We start from the raw sequence: 23,027 nt of genomic DNA, 5'->3' as shown, positions 1-23,027 counted from the left end.
CTTCCCCTGTTTTCTCATGTAATGTGCACAGCAGAGAAGCAGGTGGAATAACAGCTCAGAGGCCCCTTGAACACCTCACCCCACACCCTTTCAGGAAACTCCGGCTCTCTCAGACTGGGCAAAGAAGCCCTTAGGAGCCCCCCACAAACACACATCAGAGTCCCCAGGGGCCCAGGGCCCTCCCAGCCTGCAGCTCCCTCCTACATGTTTCTCCCAGGCTCCTTGGAGACTTCCCAAACGCCTTGCACAACCTCAGGAATGTGAACGTGTGTGTGCCTGCGTGTGTCTTAAGAACCTGGGGGTGAGAGTGGGGCTCGAATCCGGGGGTGCAGGGAGGCAGGATCCTATAGAGAAGTGCAGACATATAGGGGAGAGCATGCACAAGGGATCACTTTGCAGAGGACTGGGCCCAGCTCGGGGTCAAGGACCAGCAGGAAACAGGCGCATGGGCGACCTGTTTGGGGAGGAAATGGGGGTGATGGGGAGGTGGGGTGGGTCTGGGGTACACGGAGACGCGGTTATATATATGGGGGAGCCCTTTGGGGGAAAATGGGGCGACCCACGTGGGAGACCTCCATGGCGTGGAGGAGTCTAAGACAAGGGACAAAGAGGACGACTTGGGGGGAGCCCCCCGGAGCGATTGCACAGCGTGGAGGGCCTTGCACGGGGCTGGCCAGGGTCCGAACCCCATATTGTCCCATATGTCCCCCAAGCCTGCCAGGAGTAATTTCTGAACGCAGAGTCAGGGGTAAGTTTTGAACGCCGCCGGTATGGCTCAAAAGGCAAAAAAAAAAAAAAAAGTAGAAGAAGAAGAAAAATAAAAATGAAAATCAAAATGAAGAAGAGAATAGCCCCAACGCCCTGGAAAGAGCTGACCTTTCTCCCAGTTCCCGGCCAAGCCCCTTATCCTGGCCACGCCCCCATCGGACCCGCCCCTTCCAGCTCCGCTTCTCATTGGTCCCCACCTGCTCGCCCCGCCTCCCAATCCACGCATTCTCATTGGTCCTGCCTGACGGGGGCGGGCAGCGCTGCGTCTGATTGGCTGTCGGCGGGTGGCGCGTGCGCAGACGATCCCGGCGAAGGCGCCCGCTGACCTGGCGGAAGTTGGCGGCGGCGGCGGCGGCAGCGGCAGCGGCGGGTGAAGATGGCGGAGCTGCGGGCGCTCGTGGCCGTCAAGCGAGTCATCGACTTCGCCGTGAAGGTGACCGGGGTCCCCGCTCTCTCCTGCTCCGAGGAGGGCCTCCAGGCCGTGTGCTTCCGGGTCACGGGGGCGCGCTGCCTTGTGGGGTGACCGAGTTGTCACCCCCAAGTCAAAGTCACAGCCGGGGTCAAAGGTCAAGCGGTCCCTGTTGCACCCCGAGCCCACGTTGTGGCCTTCTCTTGGGGTCTCTTGTTTGGGGGCCACGCTGGCTGGGTCAGTCAGGGCTTACCCCTGGCCCTGTGCTCAGGGATCTTGTGCCTTCCTGGTAGGGTTCAGGGGGACCCCTCTGGGATCCCCGGGGTCAAACACACACCCCCCCAAGGTCAGTCCTCTCCCTGCTGTGCTCTCAGTCCTGGCTCCATGAAACAAACTTCATTTTATTATTTTTTGATTTGGGGCCACACTGGGCTTACTCCTGGCTCTGTGCTCAGGGATTTTGATCTTTCCTGATGGGGTTCAGGGGACCCCCTGGCATGCCCGGGGTCAAACAACCCCACCCCAAGGACTGTGCTCTCAGTCCTGGCCTCATGAAACAAACTTTATTCTTTTTATTTTTTGGTCGGGGCCCGCACCCGGCTGGGCTCAGGGCTTACTCCTGGCTCTGTGCTCAGGGATCTTGATCTTTCCTGGTGGGGTTCAGGGGACCCCCTGGGTTGCCCAGGGTCAAACACCCCCACCTCAAGGTCTGTGCTCTCGGTCCTGGCCCCATGAAACAAACTTTATTCTTTTTATTTATTGGTTGGAGGCCACACCCGGCTTGGCTCAGGGCTTACTCCTGGCTCTGTGCTGAGGGATCTTGATCCTTCCTTGGAGGAGCTCAGGGGACCCCTCTGGGGTACCCAGGATCAAGTCCATGTGGACCACATGCAAAGTAAGTGCCCTGAGCTGAGGGTTCCTGCCCACCTCCCCACCAAGGTTCCTAGCCCCATGAAGCAACTTTACTTTTGTTTTCTTGGGGGGTGGGGGTGGCGGCACACGTGTAAGTTCTCAGTCAGTTACTCCTGGCTCTGTACTCAGAAATCACTCCTGACAGGCTCCGGGGATCCTATGGGATGTCAGGGATTGAACCACGTCGGCCGTGCAAGGCAAACACCTCATTCGATTTGCTAGTGCTCTGTCCTATGAAGCAACTTTGACACCTGTGTGCAGGTCCTCTTAGCTTTCTCTCAGCCCTACATTGTGCTCGGGCACTCGTGAGCTTTCTGTGTCACCTCACCCCGTTCCTTGCCTGCACTGGTGCCTTGCAACTCTCTGGATCCTTTCCTTTCTGCAAAACTGCTGTGAGTCACACCCACTCTCTGCCACCTCTGTACCAGGGGATGGAGAAGGTCTCAGGTCTGAGGAGAGCCAGCTTGTGCCAGCTGCCATCCAAGTGCTGATGTTGTACCTTGCCTCAGTGTCTTAGAAGCAAATCGAACATGTCAGTAAGGCATTTGTCCTACACACTTCAGACCCAGATTCGAACACCGGCATTCCCTATAGTCCACGCTTGCCATGAGTAATTTCTTTTTTTTTGTTTTTGTTTTTGTTTTCTGGGGGGGCCACACCCGGTGGTGCTCAGGGGTTACTCCTGGTTGTCTGCTCAGAAATAGCTCCTGGCAGGCACGGGGGACCATATGGGACACCGGGATTCGAACCAACCACCTTAGGTCCTGGATCGGCTGCTTGCAAGGCAAACACCGCTGTGCTATCTCTCTGGGCCCACCAAGAGTAATTTCTAAGCTCAGAGTCAGGAGTAAACTCTAAGCTGAGTGCTGCTGGGTATGGCCCCAAAACAAACAAAATGAATGCCAAATGGTAGGTAGTGAAGGACTGCCCTCAGTGACTAACCCCCAAATATACATCAGAGAGGGAGAACCCACTATTGGGTGTCCAGTACAGCCCAGCACAGGAGAATGGCAGGCGGGATGCCTGGGAGGGATTGAAACTGGGGCCACCAAGTTAACCCCAAGTACTACTGCCTGCCCCATGTGTATTTGGGATCCTGGGCACCAGACTCAGGGAACCTACTTGTCCTGAATCCCCACTATCAGTGCTAGGAAGTGGGTCCAGACGGCTGGGATATGTGAGCTTAAAATGCTGGGCATCCCAAGAGTGATCTCAAGGACCACAGGGGCTCTCCCACTCACCCCCAGCACACTACGTCTGACCAGCACAGCTTGGCCAGGCTTTGCTATCAAACTGCCTCCCCTTGGCCCCAGAACTATGGGGAACCCACAAATAAAAGCAGTAAAGCCAGTTGCTGGCAGTGGCAGGGCAATGACCTCTGTAGCTTTTCTTCCCTTTGGGGGACCAGGGAGGACAGTTAAGAGGAGGCCCAGGGAATTCCCACCTGTTAGCTGGCACAGCTGAAGGGCTGTTAGATCAGAGACCCTGTTTAGAAGCCGCCATCCTGGGGCCCTACCCTCACTCTCCTCCAAACTGTGGGTCCCCTGGGTCCCTCTCCCTGCCCCCTGGCCCTCTCTGGCTCACTTGCTTGAGGACAGGGAGCCTCGGGGTGCTGCCAAGGACAGCTGAGGAAATGGGAGGCAGCCTAGAGCAGGGCCCCTGCCAAACGGTGGCTGTGGGCAACCGCTGATTACGGAGGGGGCAGGTCGTGGCTGGGTCTGCGCTGCTCCCAACGCACCGTTCCAAGGTCCGCAGATATAGAACAGGGGACAAATGCCTGCCTGGCCCGCTGCTGACCTACTTGGGTACCTTCCCCAGCACCAGATGGGCCCCCTGAGGCCTGCCAAGAGTGCAGGAGTGAGCCCTGAGTAGAATTGGGGCTGAGCTCCGAGCACAGCCAAAGGTCGGAATGAGCCCTGAGCCCTGCAATTGTGATTGCCACCCCCCCAAGACAGTCAAACCCACACACAGCAAACCACCATGACTCAGACACCGGCTCCCTAAGCACCCCTGTCCCTGCACTGTCATCTTTGCCTCACTTCCACCCGGGGCTCCTAGCCTCCATCCAGTCCTTCCCCTCCCAGCCTCAGGGACCCCATGACTGACCCTGTGATTCCCCGGGACTCCCACGCCAGGCGGGTCATCCACTTGGACCCCCCACTCCTCTTCCCCTTCTTCATCCACTTCCCCTTTAAGTTTCAACTCCCATCCACCAAGCTGCCTCTTGCTTTGGGCCCTAACCCTTGACCCCAGGCATTGACCCTAGACCCCTGACCTCAAGCCTTGACCCATGGACACCCTTTCTGTCACACCACCCTTTATCTTTGCTGCTGCTTTGGAGGTTGTGGGGCTCCCTCCAGTGACATGAGGCTGGGGACCCCCAGACCCACACTGCTCATGGGGTGACACAGGGAGCGGTTGGTCTCTGGAGCAGACTCTGAGCTCATGTTCTCAGGGCCTATGCTCCAGCCCTTTTGCACTGTCTCCCGGCCCCTTCTTAGGCCCTCCCTGTTCCTCCTTCGCTCCAGTCACTGTATCTAGGTTTCCTGGTTTTCGGGTTCGGGCATCACCTCCTCCCGCCAGCCCTGACACACACACACACACACACACACACACACCCATGTTTCTGCTGTGGATTTACACACACACACACACACACACACACAAACACACACACACACACACACACACACGTTTCTGCTGTGGGTTTTCCTGTCATTCCTTCTGGCAGGATCTTGGGGACACTCCCCTTACATGGCTTCGGTGCAGGTACTACCTAGTTTTGCTTCCTGGTGCGATATTGTTGGGCTGTGCCCAGCCACCCTTTCCTCCTTTATTGTAACGTTTCTTTTTTTGTTTTGTTGCTTTTGGTTTTGGGGCCACACCCGATGGCACTGAGGGGTTACTCCTGGCTCTGCGTTTAGAAATTGCTCCTGGCAGGCTTGCAGGACCATATGGGATGCCGGGGATCGAACCCAGGTCTATCCATGGTTGGCTGCGTGCAAGGCAAACTGCCTACTGCTGTGCTATCACTCCAGCCCCTAGTAACATTTCAAAATTTTACTTATTCCCTTTATTTTTTTTCGTGGTGCTTGGGCCACAGCTGGCGATGCTCAGGGATCACTCCTGGCAGTGCTCAGGGGACCATATGGGATGCTGGGGATTGAACCCAGATTTGCCTCATGCAAGGCCAGCACCCTCTCCATGGTGCTTACTCTGTCTCTGTCAAAATTTAATTTATTCTTTTATGTTTGTGTATTGTTTATTCTTTTATGTGTTTGTCTTGTTTGAGAGACGCCCCATGCAGTGCTCAGGGGCTGCTCCTGACTCTGCTCAGGCGTCCCTGCAGTGCCCATGGTTCTCACAGGACTATACATCGTATTAAGGAGCCAGTCAGGTCAGAAGCAAGTGATTCACTCCTATGCTAGCTCTCGGGCCCCAATGGAACTTTTCTTATTGTTTTCCTTGTGGGGCACACCCAGCAGTGCTCAGGGCTTACTCCTGGCTCTGCCCTCAGGGATTCTTCCTGGCGGGACTCAGGGGATGCCAGGGATCAAACCTGGGGCAGCCACATCAAGATATAAGCCCTATCCACTGGACCATCTCTTGGCCCATTTTGGTTTGATGCCACACCCAGTGGTGCTGAGGGCCCACTCTTGGTTCTGTGGTTGGGGGTCACTGTGCAGTACCTGGGAACAGACCTGGGCCCCCTATGGACTGAATGAAGATGAGCTGGGCCTCAGTGCACACATGTGCGTGTATGCATGTGGCATGGGGCCTACCACTGTGTACAGGGCACTTTGGGGGGGGGGTGAATTCTTGGCAGCATGGGGAAGGAGTCACCGGGTTTATCCCCTGAGATACTGTGTGGGGTCCATCCTGGAAGTCTTGTCTGATTCTATCACACATATGCTCCAGCCATTGGCATGTTCAGGCTATTCATAGGCATGAGGCAGTCCCGTGTGGCACCTGCCCTGCCATGTGCACTTTGGCTGCTGGAACTTGACCTTCAGCTCCTGCCTCAGGCCCAAGAGAGGCCAGATGTGGGCCGGGCTTGGGCCTTGGGCCCCTTCCAGGAGCATCCTCCAGCGGGATGTAAGGCCCCTGGAAAGCTGTTTCTCAAGTCTGACTAGAACTGAGACAGAGGTCATCCCTTGGCCCTTGACCTTTGGACACCTGCACTGGCCCAGTGTCCCCCATTAGAACCCCTAAGAGACTTCTGGTGTCCCTGAGCAGTGCCAGAGACTCAGAAACCCCAACTCAGGGCCTAGAAACTGGGACCTGTCCCCCGGCATCAGAACCAAAAAAGTAAACACCCCCAAACCACACAAGCAAAGTGAAGAGCACCCCCAGATACAACACAACCAGCTTACCTTCAAGGGCAGCTGAGCAGCTGAGCACCCCCAAGAGGGCCCCAGTCACCTGATATTGGGTTATTTTGTGTTTCTTTTGTTTGTTTGATTGGTTTTGGGGCTACATCCAGTGGCGCTCAGGGGTTACTCCTGGTTCTGTGCTCAGAAATCGCCTGTGGCAGGCTCAGGGGACCATATGGGATGCTGGGATTCAAACCTGGGTCCATCTTGGGCTGACCGCATGCAAGGCAAATGCCCTACAGCTGACAGTGCTATTACTCTAGCCTTTTCGTTGTTTTTTGATTGGTGTTGGGTTATTTTGGGGTAACATCTTGTGGTGCTCAGGGATCACTCCTGCTAGGCTTGAGGGGACCCTGTGAGATGTTGGCGAGTGAACCCCGGTTGGCCTCATGCAAGGCAAGCACTCTCCCTGCTGTGCTATGGCTCCAGCCAGCCCAAGTCACACTCGGGTTATACTCCTGGACCTGCCGCTTCCTTATAGCATGGCCTTAGGTAAGGCACTTGGCCCTTCTGTGCTTGGTGTCCCACCTGAAAAGTGAGGATCCCCCAGCCTATCTCTGGAAGGTGGTTCTGGGCCTCACTGGACCCTCCCCTCCTGCAACAGATTCGGGTGAAGCCTGACCGCTCTGGAGTGGTGACAGATGGCGTGAAGCACTCCATGAACCCCTTCTGCGAGATCGCCGTGGAGGAGGCGGTGCGGCTCAAGGAGAAGAAGCTGTTGAAGGAGGTCATCGCCGTGAGCTGCGGGCCCGCACAGTGCCAGGTCGGTCCAGCTCCGGGTCTGAGGGGGCCTGTTGCTGGGGCCTGCACTCTTGGGTCCTAGGGAGGAGGCATTGGGTGCTTGTGCTAGGTCTGAGGGAGGAGGCACTGAGGATCGGGATTCCTGAGGGAAGGGCTCCTGCCTGGACTTCAGGTCTGAGGGAGGTTTCAGGCTCTGCTTGAACTTGGGGTATGAAGGGAAGGGCCTGGGCCCTGTCTTCTCCAGGAGACCATCCGCACAGCCCTGGCCATGGGTGCAGACCGGGGCATCCACGTGGAGGTGTCAGCGGCAGAGGCCGAGCGCCTGGGGCCCCTGCAGGTGGCCCGGGTCCTGGCAAAGCTGGCGGAGAAGGAGAAGGTGAACCTGGTGATACTGGGCAAGCAGGTGAGTGTGGACAGCACTGGGCCCAGTTGCAGAGTTCCAGGCCATGGAGCAGCCGAGGTTCAGCTGAAGAGATGGAGAGTTTGGGGTGTGGGGGCACAGAATGTGTCTAGTCCGGAATCACAGAAGCAAATCCTGAGAACACTTTTGGGCACGGGTGAGGAATTCGGGGTGGGGGGCCTCTGGGCACAGAGACCTGATCTGAAGCAGGGCAACATTGTGGGGGGACCTAGGGACCCCTGGGAAGTCGCAGAACAGGGACAGTTCAGGTTCAACTCCGGTGCTGAAAGACCCTTTGGGGACTGGGGTGCTAGTCCAGCGGGGACTCCGGGCGCCTGCCTCGATGCTGTCAAGCGGGGTTCGGTCTCCGACACCCCATGGGGCCCCCCAGGCCCTGCCAGTGGCCCTTGACAGTCAGGCCTCGGCTCAGCCCCCTCCTTCCCTCCCACCCCGTCCGTCCCAGGCCATCGACGACGACTGCAACCAGACGGGCCAGATGACTGCGGGGTTCCTGGACTGGCCGCAGGTGAGGGACCCCCACCCCAACCCACCCCACCCCAGGCCGGGCCTTCCTCCCGCCATCACCCCCAACCCCCGCTGCCCCTCCGGCCCCGCAGGGCACGTTCGCCTCGCAGCTGACGCTGGAAGGCGACAAGATGAAGGTGGAGCGCGAGATCGACGGGGGGCTGGAGACGCTGCGCCTCAAGCTGCCGGCCGTGGTCACCGCTGACCTGCGGCTCAACGAGCCCCGCTACGCTACGCTGCCCAACATCATGGTGAGCATGCGCATGGGCGCCGCCATGACGGTCCTCCGATGGGCGGGGCTATCTGGCTCCTCCAATGGGAGGGTGCGCTTCCGTTGGTGGGCGGGGCATTCTGTTTCTCCAATAGGAGGGTCTCTCAGTTCCTAGAGTGGGAGGGACTCTTCCCTTCCCAGTGGGCGGGGCTCTCGTTCTTCCAATGGGAGGGGTTTCTGCCTTCAGTGGGAGGAGCCTCATCCTCCAATGGGAGGATAGCTCAGTTTCTTCAATACCTGTTCCTCCAATAGGAGGAGTTCTCAGTTCCTCCAGTGGGAAGAGCTTCCTGTTCCTCCAGTGGGCGAGGCGTTCTGTTCCTCCAGTGGGAGGGGCTTCCTGTTTCCCCCAGTGGGCGAGGGTCTCTTCCTCCAATGGGAGGCTTCGGTGGGAGGAGATTCCTGTTTCTCCAGTGGGCGGTGCTATCTGTCTCCTCCAATGGGAGGGGTTCTCTCCAGTGGAAGGAGCTTTCTGTTCCTCCAGTGGGAGGGGCTCACTGTTCTTCCAATAGGAGGAGCTTCCTATTTGTCCAATGGGCGGGATTCTCTCCCCCCCAGTAGGAGGGGCTTCCTGTTCCTCCAATGGGCGGGGTGTTCTGTTCCTCCAGTGGAAGGGGTTCTCTTCCTGGTGGGAGGGGCTTTCTCTGTTCCTCCAATGGGAGGCTTTGATGGGAGGGCTTTCCTGTTTTCCAGTGGGCGGAGCTATCTGGTTCCTCCAATGGGAGGGGTTCTCTCCCCCAAGTGGGAGGAGCTTTCTGTTCCTCCAGTGGGAGGGGCTCACTGTTCTTCCAATGGGAGGAGCTTCCTGTTTGTCCAATGGGCGGGATTCTCTTTCCCCAAGTGGGAGGGGCTTCCTGTTCCTCCAATGGGAGAGGCGCTTTGTTCCTCCAATGGGCGGGGTGTTCTGTTCCTCTAACGGGAGGGGCTGTCTTCCCGCACAGCAGGGTGGGCTTTGACCTCGCACAAGATAGATCCGGGTTCAAGCCTCAGCACCCCATACCCAACTCCGAGCCCCACCAGGAGTAATCCCTGAACCCCGGGAGGGCGTGACCCCAAAATAAGAACCAAAAAAATGGTTCTGTGAATTATCGAAATCAACGAGGGGGGAATTCATGGGCTTATCTCCTCCGGAGACAGTGGGCGGGCTTAGTGGGCCGTCTCAGCCAATATGGAGAGCCCAGCGGGTCCGCTCGCCCAATCGGAAACGCCCGGTGAGTCCCCTCAGCCAATCGGGTTGCTCCGAGGAGGGGGGGCGGGGCGGAGCCCTAAGTCGCTTCCGCCCAAAGACCTTGTGCAAAGGCCCAATGCAGCCTCCAGGGAGCGCCATAGGCGTGGGGGTGCCCCGCCAGTGGGCGATCGGGGCGAGGCTCGGGTTCGGGTTGGGGTCGGGGTCCGAGCGAGGGCCCCCGCTGAGCCATGGCTTCCGGGGCGCAGAAAGCCAAGAAGAAGAAGATCGAGGTGCTCAAGGCCGGCGACCTGGGCGTGGACCTGACCTCCCGGATCTCGGTGCTCAGCGTGGAGGACCCGCCCCAGCGCACGGCGGGCGTCAAGGTGGAGACCACCGAGGACCTGGTGGCCAAGCTCAGGGAGATCGGGCGCATCTGAGCCCCGACGGACGGGTGGAGGCGCCTCCGCAATAAAACGGCCTCTCTTTGCCAGCCTCGTCTCAGTCCACTCTGTCCACTCATCGCCTCCAGCCCCATTCATTCCCCCGTTGGTCGCTCCACAGGCCCAGGCCTAGGCCTAGGCGCATTGGAGGAGGTGGAGGAGCTGTCGGGAAGAGGGACGGGACCCCCAGTGGGCGCCCATGCTCCCCCTGGGGCTGTGCAGCTTCTGACAGATCCCTTGACAGCTCTGAGCCCCTAAAAAAGAAGAGGCTGATGCACACCCACCTGCCACTCGCAGGGCTTGCGGGGGTCCAGCCTGGGAAGAAGCATTTTGTGCCTTTTCTGGGCAGCGTGGGTAGGAGTGATTTTTGGGGGGTCCTAACGGAGAGGACATGGCATGGGATGTAAGGAAGAGATAGACATGGGGCATCAACAGTAGAGGGGACAAGAAGGAAGGGGGGCCGGAGAGATAGCATGGAAGTAGGGCGTTTGCCTTGCATGCAGAAGGACGGGGGTTTGAATCCCGGCATCCCATAGGGTACCTGAGCGCTGCCAGGTGGGACCCAAAAATAAAACAAAACAAATGCCTTTCCCCTATACACACACCAAAAAAGATCAAGCTTGTTTATGTGTAAGAGAACAGAAAGAAGGGCCTGAGAGATAGTATGGAGGCAAGGCGTTTGTCTTGCATGCAGGAGGGACTGTGGTTCAAATCCTGGCATCCCATCTGGTCCCCCGAGCCTGCTGGGAGCGATTTCTGAGCGTAGAGCCAGGAGGAACACACTGCCGGGTGTGACCCTAGAAACAAACGAAGAAGGAAGGGAGAAATAGAGACCTGGCCCAAGAGTAACCCTAGAGAGGCCAAAGTGGGTTGGGCATTTATGTCCCTTGCATGTCACCGATCCAGGTTCAATCCCTGGTACTCCCACAGGGTCCCCTGAGCCCCACCAGGAGTGATCCATGAGCTGGGAGTAACCCCAGTTACTGGAGGAACCCCACAGTCTGGAGACTCTGCAAGGGGGCTGGGGAAAGGGTTAAAAGTGGGGGCTGTATGGGACTGGCCAGTTTGAACCCCAAGGAGAGGAGCACAGACAACGAATGAGACTATAAGCAGGGATGAGGAGGTACTGGGGACCACACAGAGATACAGAGCCCCAGAGGCAGATCTGAGCTGGGGGGAAGAAAGGGGGTTCTGAGGTTGGGGCAACAGGAGATGGGAATCCTTAGAGGTGACCCCGTGGAGGGACTGGGCAAAGGCCCAACACTGCCAACAGGTGTCCATACCCAGTGTATCACCAGGCCTGGAGGCAGAGAAGGAGGAACCCTGAAAGCTCCCCCTTTCCCTTCCTCCAGCAAGGCTTCCAGGCTGCACCCCTACTCCGAGGGCTCCTCCTGGGCGTGGGGCCTGCAGGGATCAGGCGGGACTTCCCCGGGCTGGGTGGGGTGGGTGAATGCTTCAGCTCCTAGGTCCCGGGAGGTGGGGGTGCTGGCCCCTCCCTCGTGGACTGGCTCCTTTTCCGCACCCCAGAAGCTACCAGGCCAGTCTGACCCGTCCAGCCCCGAGAGCCGGGCGCTGGTCCCGGCCCTGTAGCCGGCACCATGGTCTCCCCGGGCCTTCTGCTGCGCTTCCTGCTCCTGGGTAAGTTAAGCCCCTGGGTGCAGCCCCCTAACTCGGGGTCCCTTTCCCTACCGGCTGCAGACCACCCTCTCTAATTTCCTCTGCAGCCCTCATCACACACCGCTCCTCAAGCTCCTCTCCAGACTCAGGTCCCAGTGCTCTGTCCATGAAGCCCCCTGAAGGGGCACGGACAGGGTGTGCCCAGGGTCCAGAAGCTTCTGTGGGGACCCCAGATTCCAGCTGCTCTCCAGAGCCCGAGCAATTTTACCATTCCACATCGAATGCTTCCAAAGAGGGACAAATGATGAGCACCTACGTCCCAGAGTCCCAAGGAGCACCCCGGGACCCCAGCCAGGAGCTGGCTGGAGAGACCCAGACTGTGGGGCTTTCCAGCCCGGATCCAGCTGGATCCCCAGAACTTCCAAATCTGGAATTTTCCCCCCCAAAACCGGAATTCAAAGCACCTGCAGAGACGGATTCTGGGGCCACGTTCTTGCAACAGGTGGAGGGTCCCCTGGCAATCATCGTGGGGGCCACCCTCCGGCTCTCTCTGCTTCCAGTGCCCAGCCTTGGGCCCCCTGCCCCCCTGGTGGTCTGGCGGAGGGGCACTAAGGTTCTGGCAGCGGGGGGCCTCGGACCAGGGGCGCCCCTCATCAGTCTGGACCCCACTTACGGGGACCGGCTGCGTTTTGACCAGGCCCGTGGGGGGCTGGAACTCACCTCGGCCCAGCTTGATGATGCTGGCGTCTACACCGCGGAGGTCATCCGGGCCGGGGTCTCCAGGCAGATCCGGGAGTTCACGGTGGGTGTGTATGGTAAGTGGCACCCCGAGTTGTGGGATCAGCTGGAGGGGGAGCCCTGAACTTTTCTGGGCTTGTTGTGATGAGGTTTCTGACACAGAGGATCCAAGGCTGTTAGGAAGAAGAGGGGGTAGGGGTGAAGAGATAGCACAGGGTAGGGCGTTTGCCTTGCATGCGGATGACCCAGATGGACCCAGGTTCTATTCCTGGCATCCCATATGGAACCCCTGAGCACTGCCGGATGTGGTGCAAAAACCAGGAGAAGAGGGGCTGGAGGCCCAAAATAGGGGTGCATAGGAGAGCTGACAGGTGATCTGGATTATAATCCCTGGCCTGGATCCCTGACTTCTTTGGGCTCATGGCTCTGGGAACAGCTGGGCTGTTCTCACACCCAGAACTTGGGGGGTCTGGGAAGAGGGACCCCAAGTTCTGGGTGTGAGAAACCTAGGGCCCAAGGATTTGGCGCAGGTCCAAGGGAGGAGGGCTTGGGGGTGCGGTCCGAGGGAGGAGGCCCCCGGCGACCTAGGCCCTCAGGCGTCTCCCCCTTTTGCAGAGCCCCTGCCCAAGCTCTCGGTGCAGCCCGCGGCCCCCGAGACGGAAGAGGGGGCGCCCGAGCTCCGGCTGCGCTGCCTGGGGTGGGCGCCGGGCCAGGGGGCGCTGAGCTGGAGCCGGGCCGGGCGCGTCCTGGGGGCAGGGGACCCCGAGGGGGCCGGCCCGACGCCCCGCGACCGGATCCGAGCCCGGGGCGACCAGCTGCTCATCGCCCGGCCCGAGCGCGGCGACCAGGGCCGCTACACCTGCCGCGTGCGGAGCCCCCTGGGCCAGGCGGAGGCGGCGGCGGACGTCAGCGTGCTGTGTGAGCGGGCGGGGGCGCCCGGGGGGGGCGTGGGTCCCGGGGAGCCCCCGAGGCGCCCGCTGACCCGACGCCTCCTCCGCGCAGTCGGCCCGGACCCGCCCGCCGTGTCCGTCTCGTCCGATCGCGACGCCGACCCCGCGCGCTTCGTGTCGGCCGGCAGCGACGTGCGCCTGGCCTGCAGCGCCGCCTCGCGCCCGCCCGCCGCCTACGCCTGGAGCCTGGCCGACCCCGCCGAGGCGGCCGTGCCCGCCGGCCCGCGCCTGCTGCTGCCCCGCGTCCGGCCGGAGCACGCGGGCGCCTACGCCTGCCTGGCCTCGAACCCGCGCACCGGGCGGAGCCGCCGCGGGGTGCTCAACCTCACCGTGGCAGGTGAGGGGCGGGGCTTCGAGGATGGGCGGGACCACGAGGGGCGTGGTTGGAGCGAGCCAGTGTCTGCGGGAGGGGCGTGGCTTCGCTGAGGGGCGGGGCCACGAGGAGGACGGCCCTGGTAAAGGGGCGTGGCTACCCTGAGGGTGGGGCCCTACGGAAGGCGGTCTCTGCGAAAGGGGCGTGACCTAGTCGAGGGGCGGGGCTACCCTGAGAAGGTGGGAACCAGCCAGACACAGCTTCTGCAGAGGGGGCGTGGCCACTCTGAGGGGTGGAGCCACGGCGAAGGGGCGGGGCCACAAGGAAGGCAGTCTCCGTCTGTGGAGAGGGCGTCGTTCCTTGGAGGGGCGGGCTACCCTGAGAAGTGAGAGCCAGCAAGACAACTTCTGCAGAAGGGGCGTGGTTACTCTAAAGGGTAGGGGCACAGAGGAGGGGCGGGGCCACAAGGAAGGCGAGCGTTCCGGAAGGGGGGTGGCTTCCTTGAAGGGCGGGGCCACAGAGAAGGGGCGTGGCTTCGCTGAGGAGGAGGTGGGAACCTGCAGAAGGGCGGGGCCTGGAAACGCAAGAATGCAGCTAGTCTAAGCAGAAGGGGCGTGGCTACCCAAGTGGGTGTGGTCACTGATGAGGGGCGGGGTCACAACAAGAAAGGCTCTTCGAACGGGGCGGGGCTATCGAGGGGCATGGCTACCTGGAGGGGGCGGGACTACCGTGGAAGGGCCACCTTATAGGATAACACCACGTCAGGGGCGGGGCCACAGCCAGGCAGCGACTGAAGGGGGCGGAGCTACCTGGAGGGGCGGGGCCACAGTGACGGGGCGGGGTCTGCAGAAAGGGCGGGAAATCCAGCAGGCAGGGAGGAATGAAAAGCAAAGGCCTGGGGTCCTCCAGAGCCTGAGGGGAGAACAGGGTGCCCAAGAGAGGGGTGCAGGAGAGATTGGGAGGCTTGGCGGGGCTAATGCAAGGAGATGGAGGTTCCAGGGCCTGGAGCAAACCCAGCCAGTTAGGCCCCAGCATGCAGGAAGGGATGGGAGGGAGAGGGAAGTCACCCCAAAAAAGCCAGCCTGGGAAGGGTCAGGGATACTCAGGCCTGGCAGGAGAGGTGAAGGGACAGGGGAAGAAAGTGAGGCTGACATCTCCCCTCAAATCTCTCCCACAGATCTGCCTCCAGGGTCCCCACAGTGCTCGGTGGAAGGGGGTCCTGGGGACCGCAGCCTCCGTTTCCAGTGCTCCTGGCCCGGCGGGGTCCCGGCGGCCTCTCTGCAGTTTCAGAGTCTCCCTGAAGGTGTCCGAGCCGGCCCCACGCCCTCTGCGCTGCAGGTGACCATCCCTGTCCACCCGAGGCTCAGCGGCGTCCCAGTCACCTGCCTTGCTCGCCACCTGATGGCCACCCGCACCTGTACTGTGGTCCCAGGTGCGAGGGGTGAAGCTTCTTTGGAGGTGTCCAGGGAGGGGGGCACTTTCTGGGATCCTTGGGGAACGTCTTAACTCCCTTAGAAAAGCTCTTCCCTGGCTCTCAAAATAAGGGGATAGACAGGGCCAGAGCAATTGCACAGCAGGGAGAGTGTTTGCCTAGTACCCAGGATTTGATCCCCAACATCCCTTATAAGCCCTGAGCCTACCGGGAGTGATTCCTGAGCCAGAAATAACCCCTGAGCAGGGTCAGAGAGATAACATGGAGGTAGGCGTTTGCCTTGCATGCATGCAGAAGGACGGTGGTTCGAATCCTGGCATCCCATATGGTCCCCTGAGCCTGCCAGGAGCGATTTCTGAGCGTAGAGCCAGGAGGAACCCCTGAGCACTCCAGGGTGTGACCCCCCCCCCCAAAAAAAAAGAAATAACCCCTGAGCACCGCTGGGTATGGCAAAAATAAATAAACAAATAAATAAATAAATAAATAAATGGGGGGCTGGGGACAGGACATTTCTTTCCTGGGCCCAAGAGGAGGGGTGACATCTTCCCATGTGAATAAAGGGATAAACATGTTGGCATATCCCTGTTTTATTGGGGGGGGGATCACACCCAGAAGTGTTCAGGCTTTACTCCTAACTCTGCAATTAGAAATTTACTCCTGGTGGGCTTGGACCCTATGGGATGCCAGGGATCGACCCCAGGTTGGCCTTGTGCAAGGCAAACAGAAAATCCTTGTTTTCTGTTCACACCCAGCAATGCTCAGGGCTGACTCCTGGCTCTGAGTTTTTTTCAGGGCTCACTTTTTAGGGGATAGGGGACCCCCTGAGTTGCTGGGGATGGAACCTGGGGAGGCTGTGTGTGCCAGGCCAGCACCTTCCCCACTCTCTCTCTCTCTCTCTCTCTCTCTCTCTCTCTCTCTCTCTCTCTCTCTCTCTCTCTCTCTCTCTCTCTCTCTCTCTCTCTCTCTCTCTCTCTCGTGCTCTTTGCTTTTTGCTGGTTAGACTTTGCACCTACCCAGGTCCTAACTTTTCTGCCCATCATTCTCGCCCCTGCAGAGGCCCCCCGAGAGGTGCTGCTGCTGCCTGTGGTGACAGAGACGCGGTCGGGGGACGTGGAGGTGGTGCTGGAGGCCACGGGCTGCCCACCACCGTCCAGGGCATTGTGGGCACGCGAGTGGCGGCCCCTGGCCCCCGGTGGAGGGGGGCGACTGCGACTCAGCCAGGACAGCCGGAGGCTGCTCGTGGGCAACTTCAGCCTGGACCGGGACCTGGGGAATTATTCAGTGCTGTGCAGCGGGGCGCTGGGGGCCAGGGTCGACAAGATCATGCTCACGGGTGAGCCCTTCCCTTCCCTGGACCCCAGAAAGCAGGACCCCCCTGTCCTCCCTCCATCCTGAACAACAGTGATGTGTGCGGAAATGAGGACAAAGGGTATTGGATGGAGGTTGTGAGGTGGCTTGAGGTGGTGAGTAGCTCAAGACACCCCAGGACTCCTACCTTTCTCCTCCAGAATTCCAGGCTGTGGGACTCTTTCCCCAGAGACCATCTTTCTCCTCTCAGGTTCCAATGTCTCCCTCCTCCCTCAAACCCAGAGCTCCATCTCCCAGCCTTTTCTATCAGACCCAGAAATCCATTTTCCATCATTCATTCTCCTTCCTCAGACCCAGGGGTCCATTCCCAGCCTCCTCCCTCAGAGACGACTCCCACCTTCCAGCCTCTTCCCTGAGACCCATGAAGCCTAGGCCCAAATCTCTTCCTTTCCTAGACACCCCACCACCACCACCAAATCCCGCAGGATCTCAGTGCTCAGGAGCATAGCTCCTTTCCTGTGCCAGTCTGCATGCATGAATGCAGCACCCCCCTTTGTCCCCCAGGACCCTCCATCTCTTCCTGGAGGCTGCAGAGAGCACGGGGAACAGCGGTGCTCACTTGGGACGTGGAGCGCGGAGCCCTGATCAGCGGCTTCCAGATCCAAGCACGGCCCGAGCGGCCCGAGCAGGGCAGGGTCTCGGCCTCCCAGGACTGGGTCTCACTGCTGGAGCTGGGACACCAGGAGCGATCGGCCGTGCTCTCCCTCCCACCTCAGAACTCCGGTTCCTGGGCACTTCGCATCTTGCCCATCCTGGGCCACCTGCCAGGGACCCCGTCACAGAGCCGCATGTACAGGACAGGTGTGTGTGTGTGTGTGTGTGTGTGTGTGTGTGTGTGTGTGTGTGTGTGTGTGTGTGAGAGAGAGAGAGAGAGAGAGAGAGAGAGAGAGAGCCCAGCCATGTGTGTGTGTGAGAGAGAGAGAGACAGAGAGAGAGAGAACCCAGCCATGCCTCCTCTTCCTCTGCCCACCCAACCTGACTGTCCTTAGCCAAGTGGCCTCTGAAAATGCCATTTGTTCACAGCAACCTCTCAGTGTCCCCATCCCAGACACACAACCTTGTCGTCCACCTGAGCACAGTTGGATGTGACCCAACTCCAATTTATATAAATTTTTTCACACCCCCTCCAAAAAATAGTTAAAGGGCTCTCCAGTCTACTCAATTTCCCTTCCAAAATACTTTTCTTTTTTTTTGCGGGGGTGGCTAACATGGTGATTCTTGGGGGTTGCTCCTGGCCCTGCACTCAGAAATCACTCCTGGCATGGGACCATATGTGATGCCGGGGATCGAACCCGGGTCGGCCATGTGCAAGGCCAGCATTGTATAGCCTCTGTTCGTTTACTTCCCCCCCCCTTCTCTCCCTCTCCTCCCCCTCTCCTCCCTCCCCCCCCCCTCTCTCCTGACTAGGATTGGTACTTCCGTTTATGTCTACTTCATCACTGAGACTTGGCCACTTTCTAAGATGTCAGGAGTCTGAGTCACTCAGAAAAAACTGTTAGTTCTGGGGGCCACAGTGATAGCACAACAGGGAGGGCGTTTGCCTTGCAAGTGGCCAACCCGGGTTTGATTCCCAGCATCCTATAGGTTCCCTCGAGCACTGCCAGGAGTAATTCCTGAGTGCAAAGCCACGAGTAATCCCTGAGCCATTGAATGTGGCTCAAAAATATAAAAAAATAATAGCTTCTTTTAATGTTTGTTCATGCACATCTGGGCTCTGCAATCACTGGGCTTAGAACTTTGAGCAACCAGGTAGGGGCCTGCCCTGGGCTCCCACTGCCCCATTCTTTCTGTCTTCCCCCAGGCTCCACCCTGGGCCCCGGAGCCATCGCTGGCATCGTGCTGGGCTGTCTGCTGGGCCTGGCGCTCCTCTCGCTTCTTCTCCTGTGGTGCATCTGCTGTCTGTGTTGCCACCGAGGTGAGTCAAGGGCCAAGCAAGGCATCGTCCATCACAGGAGAACCATTAGAGCTGGTTGACCAATCAGAGAGCCCAGGTCATCCGCCCCTCCTCCTAAATCCATAGCAGCCAATCAGAATAAAAATCCAGAGCCGGAGAGATAGCACAGCGGTAGGGCATTTGCCTTGCATGCAGCCGACCTGGGAAGGACCTAAGTTTGATCCCCGGCATCCCATATGGTCCCCTGAGCCTGCCAGGAGCGATTACTGAATGCAGAGCCAGGAATAACCCCTGAGCGTGGCTGGGTGTGCCCCTCCCCAAATAAACTAGAGTCAGGACCCACCCCAGCTCCCTTACCATTCATTGGCTATGCTGGCAGGTTAGCAGAGCCAGTCACCTGCGTCTTTCTCTTTCTCTCCTCCAGGTGAAACTCTTAAGAAAATGAAGTTCCCTCCCGTGCTGAGCCCCGTGATCCCCCTGCCAGAAAAGAAGATGCAGTGCGTGACCCCAGCTCGGATTCTGCCATCTCTGCCCCTCAAAGAGCCTCCCGGTCCCCCAACCCCAGCCAGGTCCCACCAAGTGAGTGTGGGTGATGTCACACACTTGCCTTGTTGGATTTAGGGGCTGAAATGGGGTGACAGTGTCATTTACTGAGTTTCAGAGTGGATACATCTTTTTTGTTTGGTTGGTTGTTGTTGTTGTTTTGGAGCCACACCCAGCCATGCACAGGGGTTACTCCTGGTTCTGTGCTCAGAAATTGCTCCTGGCAGGCTCCGGAACCATATGGGATGCCAGGGGTTGAACCCAGGTCAGTCCAGGGTCAGCAGCATGCAAGGCATATGCCCCACCACTGTGTTATCACTCTAGCTCCACATAAAGATTTTTTTGAGTGGTGTGACTTGACACTACTGTGTCAAGGGTAATTCTTGAAATTTTCCCCCCATGATCTCTCTCTGTCTCTGTATCTCTGTCTCTGTCTCTCTCTCTTTCAGGCCACACACCCTCATGGCGAGGTCATCACTCCAGGGGGAGGCCAAAAGAATGTCCGAGCAGCCACACAAGTGTGACCAGGGTCAGCGTCTTGCTCTGTATAGGACTTGGCGGGCAACAGAGTCGCCCCAGTGACTGGCAGGACCTTCTCGTTCTATGGTGAATGGATGTTGGAACCCCAACTGGCACTTTCCGGCATGAAAGACTGCGTTTGTTTTGTTTTGTGTTTTGTGTCACACTGGCAGTGCTCTGGTCCCCTCCTGACTCTGCTCAGTGGCAGCTCCTGGTGGGGGGCCAGGGGACCCTGTGAGGTACCAGTTTATCGAACCTGGGTCAGCTTCATGTGAGCTCAGTGCCTTCCCTCTTGTCCTGCTTTTCCAGGTTCTCTATTTTTATTTATTTATTTGGTTTCTGGGTCATACCTGGCAGTACTCAGGGGTTCCTCCTGGCTCTCTGCTCAGAAATCGCTCCTGGCAGGCTCAGGGGACCATATGGGATGCTGGGATTTGAACCGCCGTCCTTCTGCATGCAAGGCAAACGCTTTACCTCCATGCTATCTCTCCAACCCCCCCAGGCTCTCTATCTACACTGTGCATCTCAGGAAAAGGGACTCAGGGCTGACTGAGTTTTATTCTGAGCATTGTTAAGGCAGTGCTTTGTTCTGAACTGGGCAGAGGATACCCCTTCATTCTCAGAAGAGGTTTTCCTGCCCCTCCAAGCCACAGGCCATCCCTTCCCAGTGTCCCTGAAATTATATCTTGTCCTTGCAGCTGTAAAATCTCCCATGGCTGCCTATTGCCTTTCTGCTATGTTCCTCATCATGGCCTTCTGAGCCTGGACATTTGACCCACTCTCTGGTGACCTCTCTGGCTTTTTCTTCCATGACTTTTCTTCTGCTTCTTCAGGCCTGTCTTTGTACCACTTGTGTTCCCTTCTTACCTCCAAATACTTGCTCCTAAAGTTTACTTAGCCTGGAGTGCTCCTCTTTCCCCTACAATGCTATCTCAGGTAGGAAGTCAGTCATTACCACTTAGAAGCTCCATTCCTGGTCCTGCCTCAGCCACACCCTTGAACCTCCTTCTCATCTACCCATCCATCTGTCTGTCCATCCACTCATACATCTATCCATCCAACCATTCACCCATTCATCCATTCACCCACCCACCCACCTATCCATCCATTCATCAATCATCCATCATTCTTCCATCTGTCAGTTAGTCCATCCATCCATCCAACCAACCATTCACCCATCTATCCACCCACCCATTCATCTACTCACCCATCCACCCACTTATCCACTCCTCCATCATCCATCCATTTGTCTGTCCAACCATCCATCCATCCACCTACCTATCCATTTATTTGTCCATCCTTTCATCCATCCATCCATCCATCCATCCATCCAACCATTCACCCATTCATCCACACACTCATCCACCCACCTATCCATAAATGTTCCATCCATTTATTCATCTGTCCGTCCATCCATCCATCAATCCATCCATCCACCCATCCATCCTGCATTGCCTACTCGTTTCTGACTCCTGGCTCCACAAAGAGCTCCCTGGAGCCAGAGACAGCATTGCAGTCCCCTCTCCACCCAGAGTCTCACACAGGGAAAACAATTAATAAATCACTGCCCACTCGATATTTTGCTCAAGAACTGTGCTTGCTGTTGGGATTATCTCCCTGATCTCCCTGCTGGGACGACTTTCTTTTCCCAGCTGGATTTCTCCTGGAACATGGATGAAGGCATCAGTAAAAATTTCTCTGGCAGCAAGTAAAGAAATGTAGCACAGCAAGAAATGGAGCTCAGTGACCTGGCATGTTGCCTCTTGTGGCCTAGATGGCTGCTGCTGTTCCAGCCATCACCTCTTCCCACAATGGGTGTCTGGAGACAGAAAGAAGGAAGCAGGACTCTTTCTTCCCATATACTTTGCTCAGCCTATCTCAGGAGTAGGGAAAAACCTTCCCAGAAGCTGAGCAGCAAATGTCCCAGTGCCTTATGGAACCCAAACTAGCGGCTTGGAAACCAATATTTCAGCCTGTATCATGGGAGTTGGGTGGGTCTTAGAGCTGAGAGAAGATGGGAAAACAATTAGTGTCCATGAACTACAAGTCTGAGAGAGTTTCTTGGAACACACAGAGCTTGAAAAGGTGACAGCTAGGGGCTGGAGCAGTGAAACAAGTGGTAGGGTGTTTGTCTTGCATGTACTGACCTAGGACGGACCGTGGTTCCATCCCCTGGTGTCCTATATGATCCCCAAGCCAGGAGCAATTTCTGAGTGCAGAGCCAGGAGTCACCTCTGAGCGTCACTGGGTGTGGCCCAAAAACAAACAAAAAAGGTGACAGGGAGAATTTTGAGTCCATGGACTCACTCTCTTTCCTATACCGTTCAGGAAAAAAAATTCTAAGTGAAATGAGATGGAAATCCTCTCATTCCCTCCTTGAGACAGAAAAGAATGAATCGGCATGAGCGTACAGGGGCTGGCTCCAGTTTGGTTTATTTTTCTGTATCTTGTTTGTTTTGGGGGCCACACCCAGCAATGCCCAGGGCTACTTCTGGCTCTGTGCTCAAGTATTACTCCTGGCGATGCTCAGGTACCATATGGGATGCTGAGGATCCTAACCCAGGTTGACCACGTGCGAGGCAAGCACTCTACCCACTGTACCATCTCTTCTTGGGCCTCATGCTTTTTAATGTTTCTTCTTTTGGTTTTGAGGTCACACCTGGTGGTGTTTGGGGATCACTCCTGGCCCTGCATTCAGGGAGCCTTTCTGATGGGGTTCAGGGGACCATATGTGGTGCTGGAGCTGGAATTTGGGTTGGCTGTATGCAAGGCTGTGCTATCTCTTGGAGCAGGGAAGGTCAGTTTGGATGTAGAAATGGAAATTTTAAAAATGTGGCCAGAGGGGCCGGGAAGGTGGCGCTAGAGGTAAGGTGTCTGTCTTACAAGCGCTAGCCAAAGAACGGACCGCGGTTCAATCCCCCGGCGTCCCATATGGTCCCCCCAAGCCAGGGGTGATTTCTGAGCACATAGCCAGGAGTAACCCCTGAGCGTCAAACGGGTGTGGCCCAAAAACAAAACAAAACAAAACAAAAAAAAATGTGGCCAGAGGCTTGTCTTTCTTCCTTTCTTTTTCTTTCTTTCTCTTTCTCTTCCTTCCTTCCTTCCCCCCCCCCTTTTTTGTTTTTTTTTTTTGGGGGGGGCACACCCAGTGTTGCTCAGGGGTTACTGCTGGCTGTCTGCTCAGAAGTAGCTCCTGGCAGGCACGGGGGACCATATGGGACACCGGGATTCGAACCAACCACCTTTGGTCCTGGATCAGCTGCTTGCAAGGCAAACGCCGCTGTGCTATCTCTCTGGCCCCTTTTCTTTTCTTTTTTGGTTTTTGGTCACACCCAGCAGCACTCAGGGGTTACTCCTGGCTCTATGCTCAGCAATCGCTCCTGGCAGGCTCGGGGGACCATATGGGATGCCGGGATTCGAACCACTGTCCTTCTGCATGCAAGGCAAATGCCCTGCCTCCATGCTATCTCTCCGGCCCCCAACAGGCTCATATTTCTATTTCGTTTCAGTCCCCATGTCATCTTCCAGCCTTAGCTACCTCCATGGACCCCAGATGTCTCCATCCCCAAGGGTGTAGATTCGAGGGATGGAGGCTTGAGTGCAGGAGTAAGGTGGCCCCTTTTCTCTCTCTTGTGGTCCAGAATGAGTC

General features: G+C 57.7%; 2 protein-coding genes across 2 annotated transcripts; both read left to right on the top strand.

Moving 5' to 3' along the window:
• Nucleotides 1–1,087: 1,087 nt before the first annotated feature.
• ETFB (electron transfer flavoprotein subunit beta) lies at nt 1,088–10,054 on the top strand. The gene is made up of 6 exons (XM_049787079.1): nt 1,088–1,201; nt 7,067–7,225; nt 7,448–7,606; nt 8,067–8,129; nt 8,221–8,379; nt 9,831–10,054. The coding sequence occupies exons 1-6, from the start codon at nt 1,145–1,147 to the stop codon at nt 9,999–10,001; spliced, it is 768 nt and encodes a 255-aa protein (XP_049643036.1). The 5' UTR covers nt 1,088–1,144; the 3' UTR covers nt 10,002–10,054.
• Nucleotides 10,055–11,602: 1,548 nt separating this feature from the next.
• VSIG10L (V-set and immunoglobulin domain containing 10 like) lies at nt 11,603–18,859 on the top strand (the record flags this gene model as incomplete). Its single annotated transcript, XM_049787586.1, has 9 exons — nt 11,603–11,642; nt 11,729–12,436; nt 12,975–13,277; nt 13,362–13,646; nt 14,800–15,054; nt 16,109–16,387; nt 16,927–17,223; nt 18,224–18,337; nt 18,741–18,859. Coding segments are annotated over exons 1-9 (2,400 nt in total), but the record flags the coding sequence as incomplete, so codon positions are not given.
• Nucleotides 18,860–23,027: the final 4,168 nt, after the last annotated feature.

This window comes from Suncus etruscus, chromosome 14 (genome assembly GCF_024139225.1).
Source record: "Suncus etruscus isolate mSunEtr1 chromosome 14, mSunEtr1.pri.cur, whole genome shotgun sequence".
NCBI lineage: Eukaryota > Metazoa > Chordata > Mammalia > Eulipotyphla > Soricidae > Suncus > Suncus etruscus.
Note: the sequence above shows the minus strand (reverse complement) of the source record. Positions and strands in the feature narration are given on the sequence as shown.

Coding starts and splice junctions, on each gene's coding strand:
- ETFB (XM_049787079.1), top strand. CDS start 1,145: ATGGCGGAGCTGCGGGCGCTCGTGGCCGTCAAGCGAGTCATCGACTTC. Junction 7,607..8,066: donor TGGTGATACTGGGCAAGCAG/GTGAGTGTGGAC, acceptor CGTCCGTCCCAG/GCCATCGACGACGACTGCAA. Junction 8,380..9,830: donor CTACGCTGCCCAACATCATG/GTGAGCATGCGC, acceptor TCCGGGGCGCAG/AAAGCCAAGAAGAAGAAGAT.